At 37.3% G+C, this 17,648-nt stretch overlaps 1 protein-coding gene across 1 annotated transcript in view; it reads left to right on the forward strand.

The window, feature by feature from the left end:
* The window catches only part of IL1RL2 (interleukin 1 receptor like 2), a 44,168-nt gene that overhangs the window by 16,894 nt on the left and 9,626 nt on the right, over nt 1-17,648 (forward strand). Inside the window, exons 4-9 of the mRNA XM_011370149.2 lie at nt 7,563-7,722; nt 10,829-10,831; nt 11,539-11,610; nt 14,379-14,508; nt 15,290-15,426; nt 16,979-17,128. Coding sequence (XP_011368451.2) covers nt 7,563-7,722; nt 10,829-10,831; nt 11,539-11,610; nt 14,379-14,508; nt 15,290-15,426; nt 16,979-17,128 — 652 coding nt within the window. The remainder of the gene's footprint in view (nt 1-7,562; nt 7,723-10,828; nt 10,832-11,538; nt 11,611-14,378; nt 14,509-15,289; nt 15,427-16,978; nt 17,129-17,648) is intronic.

Here is a 17,648-nt window from a genome sequence, read left to right on the forward strand (position 1 = left end):
CTGGTAGTTTGATAGTATGCATTTTCAACAGTTATTTTACTGATTATTTTACACATAACATTCATACTTGACTTATTAAAGTCTAATACAAATTAGTACTTTTAATACTTCCTAAACAAAGTAAGTATCTTAGAATCCTTTAACTCCATTTAGCAATCCTTTGGCTTATATGCTGTTGTAGTTATTGATTTATATATTTTAAACACCACTAGATATTATTACTATGCTCAGTCATTATTCTTTTATATTTAATCTTGGCCTTGTTCTTCATTCTACCCTGTATTTCTGAGCTTCCGTGTGGAATAATTTTTTCTGCCTGACTAGTATTACTCAAAAATTCCCTTGGTATGAATTTTCTTATGAATTATTTCATTTTGTTTGTCTGAAAAATTCTTCATTTCACCTTAATTTTTGTAAGATAATTTTGATGGGCTGGCATTTATTTTCTTTTAACACTTTGAACATATTACACCACTGTCTTATAAAGTCCATTTTTTCTCATGATATGTGAACAGGGTCATCTCTTTTATGATCTTGTAAATAGCTCTTTTGTTCTTTCAAGGCAATAGGTATTTTTCTCTGAATATTTTTAGAATTCTCTCCATGTCTTTGGGTTTCAGGAGTTTTACTATGGCAAGTTGAATTGTTAATTTCTTATTATATATTCTAAATGTGCTTTGTAATGTTGAAATTGTGGCTTGATGTCTTCCCCCTTCCATCATTATCTTCTGTCATTAGTTCTTCCAACATAGCTTTTACTTTACTTTCATCTTCTTTTGGAACTACAAAAGAATATATGTTTGATCTTTAAAAAAACATTTTCTATATTTCATGAATTTTTTTATTTTCAATTATTTTGTGTGTATATGCTTTGATGAAATATTTCTTTCTGACCTGTTTTCCAGTTGCTACTTTTATCTTCAGCTTGGTCTCATCTTCTATTAAACTCATCAGTTTACTTCTTAATTTTAGTTATTAGCGTTTTTAATCTTAGAATATTTATTTGTTTTTTTGTGTAGTTTATATACACAGTTGAATTTCTAAATCTTATCATTGAGTTTCTAAACCAAATTGAAGACAACTATTATAGAGTCGGTGTCTGATAATTCCATTACTAGGTTTCCCCATGTATTTGCCAATTCTCTTAGGTTGGGATCACATTGTCTTATCTCCTTACAGAATTGGTTATTTTTGAGTTATTGCTTGAGTGCCAAACATTGAATTTGAAAAACTGTAGAGTTCATTTGAGGCTCCATATATTACAATATTCCTGAATTGAGGATTTACCTTCGCTTGGCTAGTTAAGTGTATTAAATTAATTCAGTCAGTGATCAAAAGATACTTTTAAATTATGATTGATTCGGTCTCTTTTAGGGCTGTTTGTTTAGGGATTCAGCCAAACTCTGTGGTCATTTAAGATCCCAACTGAAGGCCTGAGAGTTCATCGAGGCTATTCCTCCTTGGCAGGCTCCAACCCTAACTTTTGTCCCATAAGCCATAGATCTATCAAGAGTGCTGTCTTATCAGTCTATCGGTCCTCACCCTCAGAAATATTTAGGATAGTTAGTGCTAAAAACCTCATTTTCCATTAATGAAAAACTCATCTTGATGAACATTTCAGACATTGTTAGAAACTTTATAGCCACCACCCGTGCCTTCCCGACTTGTGACAATAATACCTAGTATTTAGGGAATGTTCAGTAAATACGTACTGCCTCCAAGTTCTTTCTACTTCCCAATATTTTTCATTTTATTATCAACTATTAAGTCAATGAACAAAATTACATAACAGATATTCATTTAATGCCTATCATGTGTCAGGACATATAAAATGCACCTTACATACTCTATCTCATTATTTTCTTCTTAGCATTGACTCTCACTACAGTTTAATTATTAACAATATTCCTGTTTTGTTCAGAAGGTTTTAATTTCCAGACCACAGTCTGCTCAGTCTCAATTGCCTTTGACTGTGGCATCGCCTCAGCTTTGGACTTCTCAGGATAGAGTCACATATTCCTCCAGTGGCTTCTTTAGGCTCTATTTCTCAGGCATTCCCTCTCCCACCTTACAGCTTCACAACTTCCACCTCCTGGCACCATTATTATAACCCATTAGGGTCTTGACAGTAGGAATTTTTTTCCTCCTGACTTGGACCTATTATGGTCATAGATATGAAAGCATTTGTCATTTGTGGAGAGGTAGAATTTTAGAAGTAACTCTGCCACTACCCCAGTGTCAAGATATAGATTTTTTGAGTCTTAATTTTCTCACTTATAAAATGAGGGTTTAGATTACATGATTTCAGAAGGCTCTTCAAGCCTTAAGACTACTATTCTGAGGATAAAATCTATTCTTTCTTTTTCCAGTATGATAAGACTTTGAGGGGCTGGGTGATTATTAGCAACGTAGGAAGTGTTATAATCTTTATCATTATTTAATATAAATTTCAATTTCTGTAAGACTTGAAGATGGACTCAGAGCTGTGATTATCAGACCTAAGTGGGCATTGGATTTTACCTTATGGACCTTTTAAAATAGTGGATGCTCAGACTCACCCTCCACTAACTGAATCAGACTATTCATGGGTAAGCCTCAGACATCCTTATTTTTAAAGGAACCACTCAGCTTGAGAAGATAAGCGGAAGCTAGGAAGCAAGCAATATAAGGAGGAAGCATCATTCTGAAAGTGCTTACCTGTTCAGATTCAGTGACCCCAGTTATGGCTCTGTTTTTCCACTAACTAATTCTCTTGAGTCACTCTTGGGGCCTCAGTGTTTCCATTTGTAAGATGGGAGGGTTAGAATACATTCTCAAAATATTTAGAGCCTATTATCTGCCTGGCACCGGTGATGTAATATTGAAAAAGAGTCCCTGCCTTCAAAAGAGGCTCACCAGAGGAAGCCAACAAGAAAACTAAATTTTTTATTATAGCATGAGGTAAACACAAAAAAAGGCAAAAGTAGATTAGTCACTAGGAATGTCTGAGAAATGCTTCCTGGAGGAAGTGACTTTTGAACTGTGCTTTAAGAATGAAGAGCAGTTAACCTGGGGAAAGGAAGGAAGGATGAAAATTCAAGAAAACGGTATGTGAAAAGGTGTTAGGGAGAAAGAGAATGGTGTTTGAGTGGCACTGGTGAGAGTGTAGGGTACACGTAAGAGTGGACCACGGTGATGTTAAGAAGTAGATGACCCTGTATGCTGACCTATACATAGCCTTTTCCCCACTTACAGTATTTTAACAGCCCATTACATCATCAGGATCATGACACGATCAACTTTTCATTTTGGTAAAGTCTTCATGTAGGCGTTATAGTGAATAAATTGGAAGGGCTTGAGAATGGTGGCATGATGACCACGTAGGCTGTTTCAGAAATTTAGTTCAGAAATGGGGACTGTTTTAAAAAAGGTATGAAGTAGAACTAATAGAATGAGGGAAAACAGGAGGAGAGTTAAGTGGAGGGTACTTGTTCTTGATGGCCCCCATTTCCTCTGTTAATCAAAAGATGTTATGTGGAAAATTTGAAAAAGCAACATAGCGAATAGGAGAGAGAGAGTTGTAGGAGATGCAAAGAATTTGTAAGGTGAAGACCATGAACTTGTAGTGGTGCCAAGACCCCCGTTTAAATGACTGTTTCTTGTAGTGCTTGTCTGGCTACAAGAGAGGGATGGTGGGGTTGACGTGGGTTGGTGGTGTTGCAGCATGAACATGCTGGAAAGCTAAAGGGCTACAGAGCTGATTGGAAGTGGCGCTGATTAAAAAGACGGCCACACAAGTTTAGGTTGGGTAGGAAAGGAAATAACGCCTGAAGGAAACTGGAAATTAGGAGAAAATAAAGAATTAAGGGGACCGATTCAAATTAAGATTTTAAAAAAGAAGGGGGTAGATGAATAGAAAGTTCAGGTAAGAAAAATACAATGGATATGGTGAATAGACACTCACTATCCATGGTGAGCCTCTTTATACTAGAGAGGCTGTAAAGCTAGAAAATAATATCGAAACAACTGAAAAAACACTCTACGTTTTCCAGAGTTGCCTGCAGCTGCGGTCCTGGATGTGATTCTGTTTCTCCAGCTGGTTTCACTGAAAATCTGAAGTGAGGATGGTGGATCTTCCTGCTTTTTTCTACTGGACAACATGACAATGGGAATTGTTTGCAGTGATGTTTTGGGGTCCAGTCCCTAGGTTTGTGAGAGCTGCAAAGCAGTGCATCTGTCTTCCGATTTATTTGTTGGTGTGGCTCTACCAGATGTGGCATGACTTCACACTACAGTTGCATAAGTGGCAACTCTTGGTCTCTGACTTGAGAGTAGTGTATTTAAGAATCTTAATTTTCATTGTCATGATTGTGGTAGAGGGAGCAGCTATCACATGAGCTAGTTTTGCAGTGTGGTTCTGGACTAGATCTCACTCTGTGAGTACTTCTTAAGATTTTGTAGGCATCTAATATCTTGTATTGAATCCTTTTCTGCCTGATATAGAATGCTTTTTGTTTTCTGTGACTAACTCTAGTCTGAGAGATATGGCCCATAGAGTTTTGAAGATTAAAAGAAATAATCTATGCACTAAGCATTTTGTTCAGTGTGGGTACATAGTAATTACTTAATAAACAATTATTAGATATTGTTATTATTCTGTGAAAATAAAGGAATGGAAGAGGTGGAATAATAACAAGTTATAGCAGAATGGTGGCTCTGTTTTTAAGAATTTGGAGACATAGTAGTTATGGACAATGACAAAGTCCAGATTGTGGCTGAGAGAATTGAGGTGACGGGAGTAAAGGTGGTACTTGAAATTGAAGGTTCAGGTACTAAAACATCCATTTTTACAGGTAGTAAAGTATTCACACCTGGAAAAGCATGCATGTCTCCATTTTTTTTTTAATTCCAAATTACTCCTTAATACATGATTTGTACCCCATCACTATGCTGAATCTATACTTCCTGAGGTTACTACTGGCTTTCCAGCTGCCAAATATGACATTCATTTTGATCAACCCTGATTTTGATCTCCTTGTAGCATCCACCACTGCTGGATGTTCCCGTCAGCTAAGAATTCCTTCTTCTTTCTAGCTGAGACATATTCATTCTTTATCTCTGTTTTCCCCTATCCCATCCCTTCCTTAGTAATCATCACTGGATTCTCATATTCTATATTTGGGTCTTAGATTTTGGGGTGTCATTTTCAGTCATGGTCATCTTCTAATTTTGCTTCAATTTCATCTAAATGGATGGCTCATAGAACCATCCATATACAGATGGCTCCCAACTCTCTGCCACTTGGATCTGTCGCTCAACCTCCGGATACTGTCCAACAACATACCACATATTCTACTTAGATATTTCAATCCATGCAACTCGCCAAAGTCACCATGTTTAGAAACACTTTTTATCAGAAGTCCTGTTCTTTCTCCATATTCCAAATTTGTCACTAAATTATGTGGATTGGAATTGCTTAAAATTATTGTTTTTGTGTTCCCTTCTCACTATCCCCACTGTCTTGCCTTATTTCACGCTTTATTTAGCCTTATGGGGAAAAGTTTATGGGAGTAACTTCTTAAATCATTTCCTATTTTTTAGAATGCCCCATCTTTAATCTTTTCCCACACAACAACCAGATGGATAATTCTAAAAAACAAATTTAGTCAACTTATTCTTTTGCTTAAAAAGCTTCAGATGTTTATCCCCCTTTCGTGTTTTTATTTTTATTCTTTTATTTATTTTTTATTTTTTATGACTGGCCTTCTGGCTACCTCACTGGTTTCATCTCCATCACTCTCTATAGTCACTCTAACTTAGAATGCTGTGGGTTATTTTATGTCTCAGAATCATTGTACATGCTGGGCTAGGAGTGTTCTACTTGGTGCTTGAAATATAAAACACATTCGAATGTTAGCTGCTGTTATTGTTAATATTTTAATTTTAAATCTTGTTAGTGAGATATTACCCACAAAATTTTAAATAAAAATTAAAACCTGAGAATTTAAACTCTAAAATAGTGCTCAAGTAGATTACAGTAGAGGCCATCCTCGCTATTATAAAAGAATAGATGGCTCTTAAACCAGCAAGGCTAAACTTTAATATGATTAAATATCTGTGCATCTGGAAAGAAAGAATTAGTCAATGAGAAAGAGTACTGATCAGCAATGGAAACACAGAAAGGGAGGCCCAGAGACTGTACTGACCCAAGCTTGTCCAGGGAAGAGGTTTCCATAGTCCAAAGATTTAAACGTTTTGCTTGTTCTTTCTCTGAAGAAGGAACATCACATTATCAGAGTCTGATGCCTTCACACATCTGGCTCTTATTAGTAATTCCCATTCCATTTGGTAAGCAATTGTCTGGTTATAATTTAGTTTCCCATCTAGGGTACTTATAGAGAAATAATGTAAGACTTCTAGAAAGTAGTAGTTCACATCATAAGTAAGCAAATGCTTGTTCTGGCATTATTTTCACCTTTCGAGATAGATTTGTTAACACAATTGCAGAGAATGAGGTCTTATGCTGAATTGTGGCTGACTCAGTGAGGGGACCGCTCAGAACTTGGACAATTAAATCTTTATTTATGTTAGGGGTTTGTGTGTTTGTCTTCTCTGTTATAATGACTGTGAGCGTTTGAAGATAGGAACAGCATCTTATTCCTGCATGACCGGAGTCTCTCACAATGCTAACAAAAAGTAGGGCTTAAAATGACTCAATTATCCAAGAAGTCACCCTGTAGAGTGGAGCTTCCTGAAGAAAGGGAAAAGATTGGAGACAGAGTTCAGAAGTGGGCCTGTGAGATGGAAGAAGTGGTGATTAGCATGAGAGTGTGTGCTTCTGCCAGGACAGGACAGATGAATGCTGATGCTTGCCCTCTGGGAGATTGCTGAGGATGACAAATTAGAACGACATTGCCAAGACTAACCAGTCTTCAAGTTCAGTCGGTGTAAGACTGTTTCCTTGTTGATGCAGTGGAAGCATGCGAGACGTGAGAAGTGACATGACATCTGCAGTCTGTAAGCCTGGCCAGCATACTTTGACTATGGTGATGAGTTATTTTGGATTTCTGTAGACTCTGACCCTTGATAGGTGCAGGTGTGATTGGGCCTGTAACACAGTGGAAGCCACCTTTCACTTGCAGTCTCGGCCAATGGGCATGGTGCCATTAGATGGTGGTCTTTTGGGACAGCTGGACCCCTGTAGGTGGAGGACTTTCCCATCTGCTGACATCCTTCTACCAGACCCCTTTAAGCCCCAGTCTCAGTCTTCCCCTATGAAGTCTTCCTTCCAGCCTGCGTAAGCCTCTGTCCATTGAACTCCTATAAACTTAATATTTATGTCACTCATTTTCGCCTGTTAAAAATTCTTTGCCAATTGTATATGTGTATATAAATGAATGAATGAATGAATGAATGAATGAATAAATAAATAAATAAATGTTTTCTTTAGTTAGATTATAAACTACCTAACGTCTAGGGACCAAAGTGCTTCCTTGCATCTCTTCACAGTGGTAAGATGGTGCTAACTAGGAATGAAACTGATACCCCAAATACTCTGAATTGATTTCTTTTTTGGTTTTTAGGACTGTAAAGAGATTAAAGGAGAGCGGTTTGCTCCTTGGGGAATAAAGCTTTCTGTGAACAATGTCTCGGCAGAGGACAGAGGGAACTATGCATGCCAAGCCAGACTGACACATGCAGGGACACGGTACAATATTTTCAACAGGATTTCTGTGAACACCAGTAAGTGCTTAGCTCCATTGCCTGGCTTTCTCCTGGCTTTGCGTGAGATGGCTCTCTGACTTCGAGAGAAATGATTCTTGATCTCGATTTTCCTGAAGGTTAGCGGGCTCCGGAAGTTGCCGTTATTAGAATCAGAGGGGCCAAAGAGGGAGGCAAAAGGGCACAGGTGGTTTAGTTTCCTCATCTGAAAAAACAGAAGATTCAAAACTCTTGGTTTATTTATGAAAATTAAGTGAGATCACGTATGTAGAGTAGCCATTGGGGTGCCTGGCCAAGTCTAGATATTCAGTAAATGGTGAATATTATGAATATCGCTTTATTTTCCTCAGCCTTCACTACCATGGCTATTTCAGTGGACCATTCCAGCTTTGCCTTCCCTTGGCTCAGGTGCTGCAGTGTGTCCAATGCTCATGGAATTTTAGTTCTTAAATATGTGTGCTGGAGATTTGAAAGCAGAATCTTAGAGGTAGAAGAAACCTTGGAAATAATTTAGCTCAAACTATTAATTTTACAGAGATCCAGGAGGGACAGACTTATTGATGCTTACAAAACTGGTTAGTCACAGAAACAGGGCCAAAACTTGGGCCTTCAGGGCCCAGGCAAATGTTTTCTGAACCCATTCAACAAGGAGTTCCTGCTATGTTGCCTTTTGCTTTTTTCCCAGTAGAGGGTTGTTTTCTATATTCACTTATCTAAGTGAAAGAACTTAAGGCTGAGTATGTCTTCTACTTGGACCTTGATGTTTGTCACTAATTTCTGTCAGACTTCACGTGCTGGGGGATACTTAGCGATTTCTTGATGATGTGGCTCTTTTAGGGGATGTGTTCAGCATGGATGGCTTCCTGTTTTCCACCTGGGGACCCATAGTTATGAAAATTAATTGCATTAGATTTATGACTTATGCTTTGGGATTATAGCTAACTGCTATAATCCTGTAAGTGGGCACTTTCTGTGTCTCATGCACAGAAAGTGAACCCCTGACATCAATCCGGTGCATGGCCTCTGTTAAGCACAGATCCACATATGGACTGGATGACTGACTCCTACCATGCTCTAGTTTTATCAGGAGCTGAGGAAATTCTTGGAAAGGAGAAATTTCAAAGGCAAAATGAAGAATAAGACCTCAAGAGGTCACTGCTTCCAGTAGTCTACATTTCACATCATTGCAATAAACATTTATTTATGATCTATTATATGCCAAAATTGTTAGAACCTGATAATTAAAAAGAAAAAACATGGTTTCTTCTGCCTAGTGGAGGAAGAGCTAGAGATATAAATGGATCATTTTAATATTGTGTAGTAAGGATAGAGTTATAGACAGTTATAGGAGCAGGAAAAGAATCAGAAGTAGCCACAGGCTACTAAAGAGTAAAGAGTCTTGAAGGCTTTCAAGAGAAAATGTCTCTCAGTTGAATTTTAAAGGATGAGCAGGAGTTACAGAAATAAAGAAGAGTGAAGAGGGGCAGAGAAAATACTATAAGGCAAAGCGTAGATGTGTCTGCCATTGTAGTTGATGATGGATCTAAAATGAATCTGGTTAGAGCATCAATATGAAGTGAGGCATGGTGGAAGCTGAGGCCATAGAATCAAACTGGGTCAGGGTCAAGGGGACCCTTTATATGCAGGCTTTATCATGCAGCACCAAAGAGCCCTGGAATGGGTACAAGCACAAAGTGACAAACCTGCACTTGGGATGGGTGAGCTCAGCCTTGAGATGGTTTGAGCAGGCGTTGAAAGGGATCCAGAGGCCTGGAGGTCACTCAGGCAGCTGCAGCAACATCCAGAAGAGTGCTGAAAATCTAAACTTTGATGGAAGTGGTAAGGATTCTTCTTCAGGCAGTCATTTAGTGATGCTTTATTGAGTGCCCAAGACCAGGTCCTATGCTAAGCAGAGAGAACATGGTGGTGGGGAAGACAGCCCATGACTACTGCTCTGATGGAGCTTTGAAGTCTGAGCAGGGAGGGAGGCAGAGATTAATCAAATAATCTACTAGTGAGCAATTACCAAAGAGATGAATGCAATGAAAGAAAGGAAAATAAGATATCAAGACACAAGGACCTGTTGAGAAGACAATGGGTCAGTGAAAGATTCCTGATAATAGTGATGCTGACAGTCAGGAAGCATTAACTGAGAAATGGAATGGGTGAGATTTTTGAAAACGAAGGGACAAACAAAACCAAAAACCCGGGAAAAAAAAAAACAAGCAAGGGAAGGCCGAAAGATGGAAAGCAGACAGGTCGACTGGAGCAATGCTGACTAAGGGAGATCATGGCAGGAAATGATGTTGGAGAAGTAGCTAAGGGCCAACATTGAGGAAGAACATGCAATCCAAAGTGAGGAGTACAAATTTTATCCTAAGAACAATGGGAAGCAGCCAGAGGGTTTGAGAGCAGGACAGTAGCATGATGTGACTTACGTTTCTGGAAACTCGCTGTGGCTGCTGTGCATAGAATGATCTCTATAGAGATAGCAGTAGTGGTTAGTAGACAAGTGCAGCAATGCAGGTGAGACATCGGGTAGGCACAGGCAACATGATGGCACTGAAGATGGAGCAACGTGGATGGATTTGAGGCATTTTAGGAGGTAAAACCCACAGGTCTTAGTGTTGGACTGAATCTGGGGTTAGGGATGTGGCAAGGTCAAGAAAGCTTTGTCTTTGGGCATATACAACTAACTGGATGGTAATACTATTCAATGAAATAAGATAACTTTGGAGAACAATTTAGGAGTGAGATCATGGGTTTTGTCATGGCTAAGTTGAGTACTTGGTGCTCTTGAGGCGCTCACGTGGAAATATGGAGTTGGCCTTGGTCTCTGTGGGTCTGGAGCTTAGAAAAAGTGCTGCAGATTCAACTTACAATGTCACTGGCCTTTAAATGCTGTTCGAAGAGGTGGATGCCAATGAGAGTGCCTAGGGAAAGAGTAGAGAGTAGAAAATCGAACGTTTAGGGGTAAAGAAAGAGGCACAGACTGAGAAATGTTAAGAAGTAAAATAAGTTCGACTTGGTGATTGATAATTTGAAGAGGGTGAGAGAAAAACTATTGCCAAGAATGACTTTCAAATTTTAGTTGTGCATGATCTGTGGAAGGTGGTTCTTTATCTAGCTGGTGATGACCTCTGTTTGAGATGTACTAAATTCGAAGAATTTCTAGAATCTGCAAATATTATGGCCATCATAAAGAACATATGTTTTTGCATTTTCCAAGCTTCCTTTTTATAACTTTTTATATTCCACCTAAATGTATAGGAGGAGCATGGGACTAACAAAATTATTAAATTTTGGTGGACAGATGGAGAATGGAAGAAGTAGAGAAAGACAAAGCGGAGATATAAGGGAGATAAGTACAGAGTCGGATGTGGGAATGAAGAAGTGCAGTAGGGGTATGCAGTAGGGGTAAAGGAGGAAAGAATATGGAAAAGCAAGGTTGGAGGATCGAGGAGTGGAACTGGGACCTAGGCAAGAGATTTGTTCATAGCCACCTCTTAAGAAGTATATTTGGATTATTAGATAATGAGATTTTATTGTACAATTTCATTAGTTTATCTTTATACCAAATATATGATGGGAAAGAAAACTCTCTTGGTAGCCTGGATTTTAGGGTTTTTTCCTTAGCAATTCAATTATTTCCGATTTAAAAATATGCATTTGTGGAGTCATATTTTGTCACACCATGAGTTTTGATTTTACTTGACCAATGTTTGTTGAAAGTCTGCCCTGTGCTATGTTTTTTAATGCTATGTTCTCATTAAAGAAATTGCGAATGTATAACATGTGATTCTTATTCAATTTCATGTGGGTATGATTTTTTAACAGAAAATGTTGGACGTGGAGGAAGAATCCCTAAAATAACTTATCCAAAAAACAATACAATAGAAGTACAGCTTGGTGAGTAATGTTATAGGAGCCGTTGAAATCACTGAGGGTAAAAGTCCAGGTGCGCACATATCCTTTTGGGTTTTTGAATTTCAAAGATGAAGACACACACCATGCACATTCAGTTTCCAGCGCTGAATGTACCTGAGCTCATCAGGAGAGGCATCAAAACCAAAATCTAGAGAGCTGAAGCCTGGAGAAGTTGCAGTATCAAAGCTCTGACAGTGAGCACTGTGGGTCTAAATGATTAAGGCCATTTATGCCAAGCTGATGAAAATGTAAAAATCATTCCTGAAAGAGGTGATACTACTATAATGTCAATCAAGAATTCTGAATTATATTATCTCACCCTGGAAAGTATATTAAAGGAGTAGGAAAAGTTATGTTATATTCTTTATTTTACATAGGAAGAGACCAGTAAACATCATCCCACTTGTAAAATAAAAATTACTCAACAATAAATATTGTTGAGTAACTTCTGAGGAAAAAATAGTAACTTAAACAAAGTTTTTATTAAAAGCTAAATGCTCAGGTTGGGTTAAATATTAAAATCTGATAACATTCTTTTCTCAAAAGATATAGATCTAAAAATACATGACCTAGAAGATTAAATATAAATTCATAAACAAGATATATCTTGCAAAAATTAACACTAATAATCATGTTGACAATATTAATCTTTTAATCTGACAATATACCTTTCAATGTAAAAATTGAATGGCAAATTGAACCATTTGATACTAATAAAAATTACAATACCTAACCCTAATAAAAAAAGTATGTGCTAAGTAGTAGTGCATCAGAATATATAAAGCTAAAACTCAGATATACGAAAACAATGCAAGATAACACAACTGTTTCAGTTATTGTGGACAAGTTTAACATACGTTGGTTTTGACACATTGGCTAATCAAATAAGGGTCTAAAAGATTCTAGTAGTATAATAAGAGTAATGTATTGTATAAATCACACTCATAAACACCTATGAAAAATCAAGACTCCCAGAAGAGGAAATTATACAGACCGTATGGTGCAATCACAGTGCAGCAAGTCTAGAAATTTACAAAGTAAAAACAATGATAAACCTCACATGAATAAAATTTACTTATTTTAAAAATTAAGCAACAACAAATTTATCTTCTAATTATTTGCTTTGTTGGTTAGATTTAATCCATAGTCATAGAATATTTACAAAATAACGGCAGTGAAAACATATTAAATTTCATGGAAAGTGACCAATGCTAAACTCTAAACACGTTAATCTTTAAATATCATTAGCATTAATAATGAGTATAGAAATAATTAAAATACATAAACTAACCATTTAACTCTTTAAAAGGGGCAACTAAATAATCCTCTGAAAGAAAATAACAAAGATAAAAGTAAAAACTAATGAATTTATTAAAAGATAAGTCCCAGAGTTGTTTCTGAGATAGAAGTGTTCAGGGCAGGGAAGAATAAGAACAGAAGAAAGAGAAATTTCCCACAAATCTAATCCCCCAAATGAAGAGGAACTCAAATGTAAAAGGCAGAAGTGAGAAAGGTTATAAAGCAACAAGTGGAAAGGAGATGAAATCTGTTTAAAAGGCTTTGGACCTACATGTTTTAAGAAGTCTTATCAACTTTTAAGAAAATAACAATGCCCATAATAGAGGATATTTGTCTACATATCACTTCCCATGTGAATACTCTAGTGGCTTTCATAAACACCTAGAAAAGATAAGTATATCTGTTATTAACTCCCTTAATTAACTTTAGTCCTCCTTCCTGTCTGAAAATTCTAGCCAATGTATTCAGACAATAAAGAGACAAGAGATGTAAGTCTTGGAAGAGGATGTTAAACATATAATTATTTCAAATGATCTATGAAATCTACTTGGAAATTCTGAGAAAATTCTCTAAAACACTATAAGTCACTATAATCACTGTTTAGTAAGGTTTTCCAATACAAAATAAACTTTCAAAGCTAATAGCATTTTTATATGCCTGAAGTAATTATGTATTATGTAATTGGGGAAAATGACATTCATAATTGCAATAAAAAAAAAAATATTAAGGAATAAAATGAACACAAAATTTGAAAGACTTGCCTACATTAAAATAATTATATTTTAAGCCAGGACATTGGAGAAGACAATTTTTAGTGAATTTCCTTACTGTGTCTCTAAATGGGAACATTCAGTCTCGAAAATAGGTTATTTCTCTCAGATTAATATATAAATTTAATATAATACCCATTAAATATCACTGAATGTCCTAAATTTAATATTTCTCTCAGATTAATATATAAGTTTAATATAATACCCATTAAATATCACTGAATTTTACAAAGCATTTCTAAAATTTATGCCCCAAATGCTGGAGTTAGCAAAGAAATAACTGAATAAAAGAAGTAGAGACCTTTTCTAGTATATATTAAATTATTATATAATTACAATGAGTAAATATTGATAAAATACAAATAAAATTAAAGCAATATAACAAAAACAATAACCAGATGCTAGATTATAAAAGAATTTGGTAAAGGCAATTTATGGGATTTAAAGATTTGTAGGGAAAGAGAAATAAGTGTACATATAATGTTGGTGTAACTTGTTAAATTTGAAGGTTATGCAGTTCATTCTTTATCTCATATCACACATAAAAATACATTTTCAAAGAATATAAAAATAAAACCACAAAAGTAACATTAAAAAATAAAGATAAATTTTTATCTAATTATTAACCAGGTCATTTTTGGTAGAATTTTCATTTAATATTTGTGAATTTGATTTTTATAGGCTCCACCCTTATTGTAAACTGCAACATAACAGACAGGAAGGATAATACAAATCTGCGGTGCTGGAGAGTCAATAGCACTTTGGTGGATATTTACTATGAAGAATCCAAACGCATCCAAGAAGGAATTGAGTAGGTGTTCTGTTTTTCTGGCTTCTCCCAGAATGAGCAAGAATTTCTCCATTTATGTGATTTTGGTGTTAATACTGCTTTTTGGATGGTTCTCACTGCCTCCTCATCCTTTTGGCTTTGTCTTTCAAAGATCTTCTCAGTGCTGTGTATGAGCAAGCATCTGGTTCAAAGAAGTGTGAGGGGCTGATTATTCATTCCTACCATGTCCTAGTTAGAGATGAGGCCAAACATGAAGTATGGCCTTCAGGCAAGAAAATTGATTTCTGTCAGCTCCTACTTAAGGCCAGTCTCATTCCTAGTTGGTCATATGATGAACCAGAGGCCTTCGAGGCTTAAATAGCAAAATAATAGGTGGTAACTCAGGGACTCTTGGGGGAAGCAGTATGTAATCATTAGCTGATTCAATGGTATGAACCAATTTTATGGTGGTGGAAATTGAAAGATGTGACAGAAGACTCGTGGAGTTGGAGGACAGAAGAACTTGTGTTGGCCTTGCAGTGTAGCTAAGTGGAGAGGAAGAGAGAGAAGAAGGCCCCTTAGGGCTGGGATGGTGTCTGAAATTTGCAGAATTATACTTCCTTATCACGGTCCAGATGGTAATGCAAATTTGGGACCTCACGACGCACATACCTTTTTGATTCACTCAGAGAAATACTCGTTGGGTAAAATGGCGGCGTAACGTGTCCTCTGAAAGGGAATCTTATCTTCCAGACTAAAAGTTATAAAATACATTGGGTAAAATGTGACTCATGTATTAATGATTGGCTCTTTTCTTCTATAGAACCCATGTTATTTTTCCGGAATATATTTTTTACACAGTGAACATAACCTTCTTAGAAGTGAAAATGGAAGATTATGGCCACCCTTTCACGTGCCATGCTGGCGTGTCCGCAGCGTACTTTATGTTAAAACCCCCAGGTAATGTCTTCATGGGTTACATACTGTACAGAGTTTTCAAAATGATGGCAAAGAAACACACAGGAAAGAGAAGTGACATTAAGTGTTTAGTTTGAGGCAGCAGAGTGTTATTAAACAGAGAAACCGGATATGAAATCTAGGGAAGAGCTGATGGAATGTCTGACGATGCTCTTGCAGTGAGGCTGTGACTTTATTGTAGCATACTTTGCGCCATTTTAATATATCGAGGTTTTAGGTACTGAAATTCTAGAACACAGAAGTGTTCCTTTTTGAAACCTGATGGCTCAACTGTTAAAATCACATGCTTGTGCTTTTTCAGCTTTTAGGTCGTTTGTTAAATGTAATTTGATCTGAAAATTAAATGTTTATGTATGTTTTTATCATATAACTTTGTAAAATTACCTATAGAGGCTGAATTCTGATATTTGAGCAGGAGGCCTTCAAATGTGGTGTGTCTACACAAGTTGCACTATTATCACTGTACAGAGCATATCGACTCTCCATTGCAGGTGATAGAACCAGAGGGTAGACAGTGATGGATGAAATCATAACCTTGATTGCAGCTTAAATTATTAACATACCAAGGGAAGTGTTTGAAGCCCCCTGTAAAATGTTGACGTGTAGCTTACCAAGACAGGTTTTTCTCTTTTGATTCTATTAATATCAACTTTATTTTTCTTGGCTAGCTACATGCAAGAGAGAGGGCTTCAATTTGCCAGTGTCCCTTCACAGAAATCTGCCCAACCTAGAAGTTTGAGTTCTTTGTTTCGTAACCTAGACTGAAGATGACCAGCGTAGATTTACATGCCAGTGCTGACTTATAGACACTGATGACTTGGAAGCACTGTGTTCAGAAGGATTCTGAGGCTAAGTCCTGGCTCAGAGGAAAATCGCTGTTAACAGTTCATACCTGCCAATCATGTGGGAGGAAGGGGGCTAGTTTGCCTTCTCTGTTTTAGGTCAGTTGAAAAACCCGTGCTTCACCAAGTTTATCTTTGCTCCTATCCACACTAATTTCACTTCTCACACACAATGTGTTTTTGGACTTTTCTTTTGCCTGAGTTCTTAGAAATGTTACTCTCTTAAATCTAAGCCTCTCGTCGGTTTACCTGTGGCTAAAGGTGAGGTTAAAGCTTCTCCGTTTGACTTCCTTATTTTTGCTGAAAACACATCCAGATTGTATCTTATTTAGTTTATCTGAAGCAGGGTCATTAGAAAGTTAGTTGAATTGGGTATATCCGTCTGTGAGTTTCTTGTAATCATTTATTCTCAACTACCATCTCAGTTTAAGGCTGGAGGTAGCCTTATGGACTCAAATGGCCAAAAATATCATCCTTAGCAGGGCCTTCAATGGGCATCTGGTGTCTTAACAGTGAATTTTCCACTTATTTAAATTTCAAAGCTCAGACTCCCTTAGAACTTATTCATTAATGTTCTGTTTCCACTTTCATCATCTTTTAGCTCATTTATGGAACAGAGGGTATCAATACTCCTAAATGCAGTGAATGGTCAACTCAATAATTTCTAACCATCACTCCTGTCTGCTTACCAGGGGCTTCTGAATCTCATAGGCAGTGTGGGCATGGTCTTCTTATCATGGCCATTTACTATACCAAGATCCCTGAAGTGGACATGAAGGCTTCCCAGACAAAGGTCCTCCCAAAAAGAGGGGTGGCATTGGTGCTCCAAGAGCTGGGGAAAGGTAAAGACGCAAAAGGACGGGAGGGAAGAGAGACTCCATCTAAAAGTTAGCAACTCACGGTTCAAACACATGGTCAGGATCAGATTGGGCACCAGTGTGCAGAGCAGAGCTACCTCTACTTGGCCGTATTGGGGCTTAATCGATGGACTGATACATTTTCAGCACAGAATGTGCTTTTACTTACTGTGCTTCATTGTGCCATGTATTTAAAGACACCTGAGAGTAGCTAGGGATGTCTTTGGCCTCAAAATGTTTGCAACATGGTGTGGCCTAGGGCAGGTTGTGATATGCTCTTTAATGAGTATTTAAAAAGTGAAAGTGCTTTGGGAATTCAAAGATAAAGTAAAGTTCTCCTCCCTACTCTCCTGAACACATACCTTCTGGTGGAGACTGAAGGATCAGGAAGGGGGCCCATGGAGGTAGTTGTGTATGTGGCGGGTTCTAAGACTGGGGAGGGTTTCCCTTCCTTTCCCTCCTTCCCTTTTTCTAAGTCTCTGCTTCCTAGAACCTCTTTCTTTGG

This window comes from Pteropus vampyrus, unplaced genomic scaffold (genome assembly GCF_000151845.1).
Source record: "Pteropus vampyrus isolate Shadow unplaced genomic scaffold, Pvam_2.0 Scaffold160, whole genome shotgun sequence".
Lineage (NCBI taxonomy): Eukaryota > Metazoa > Chordata > Mammalia > Chiroptera > Pteropodidae > Pteropus > Pteropus vampyrus.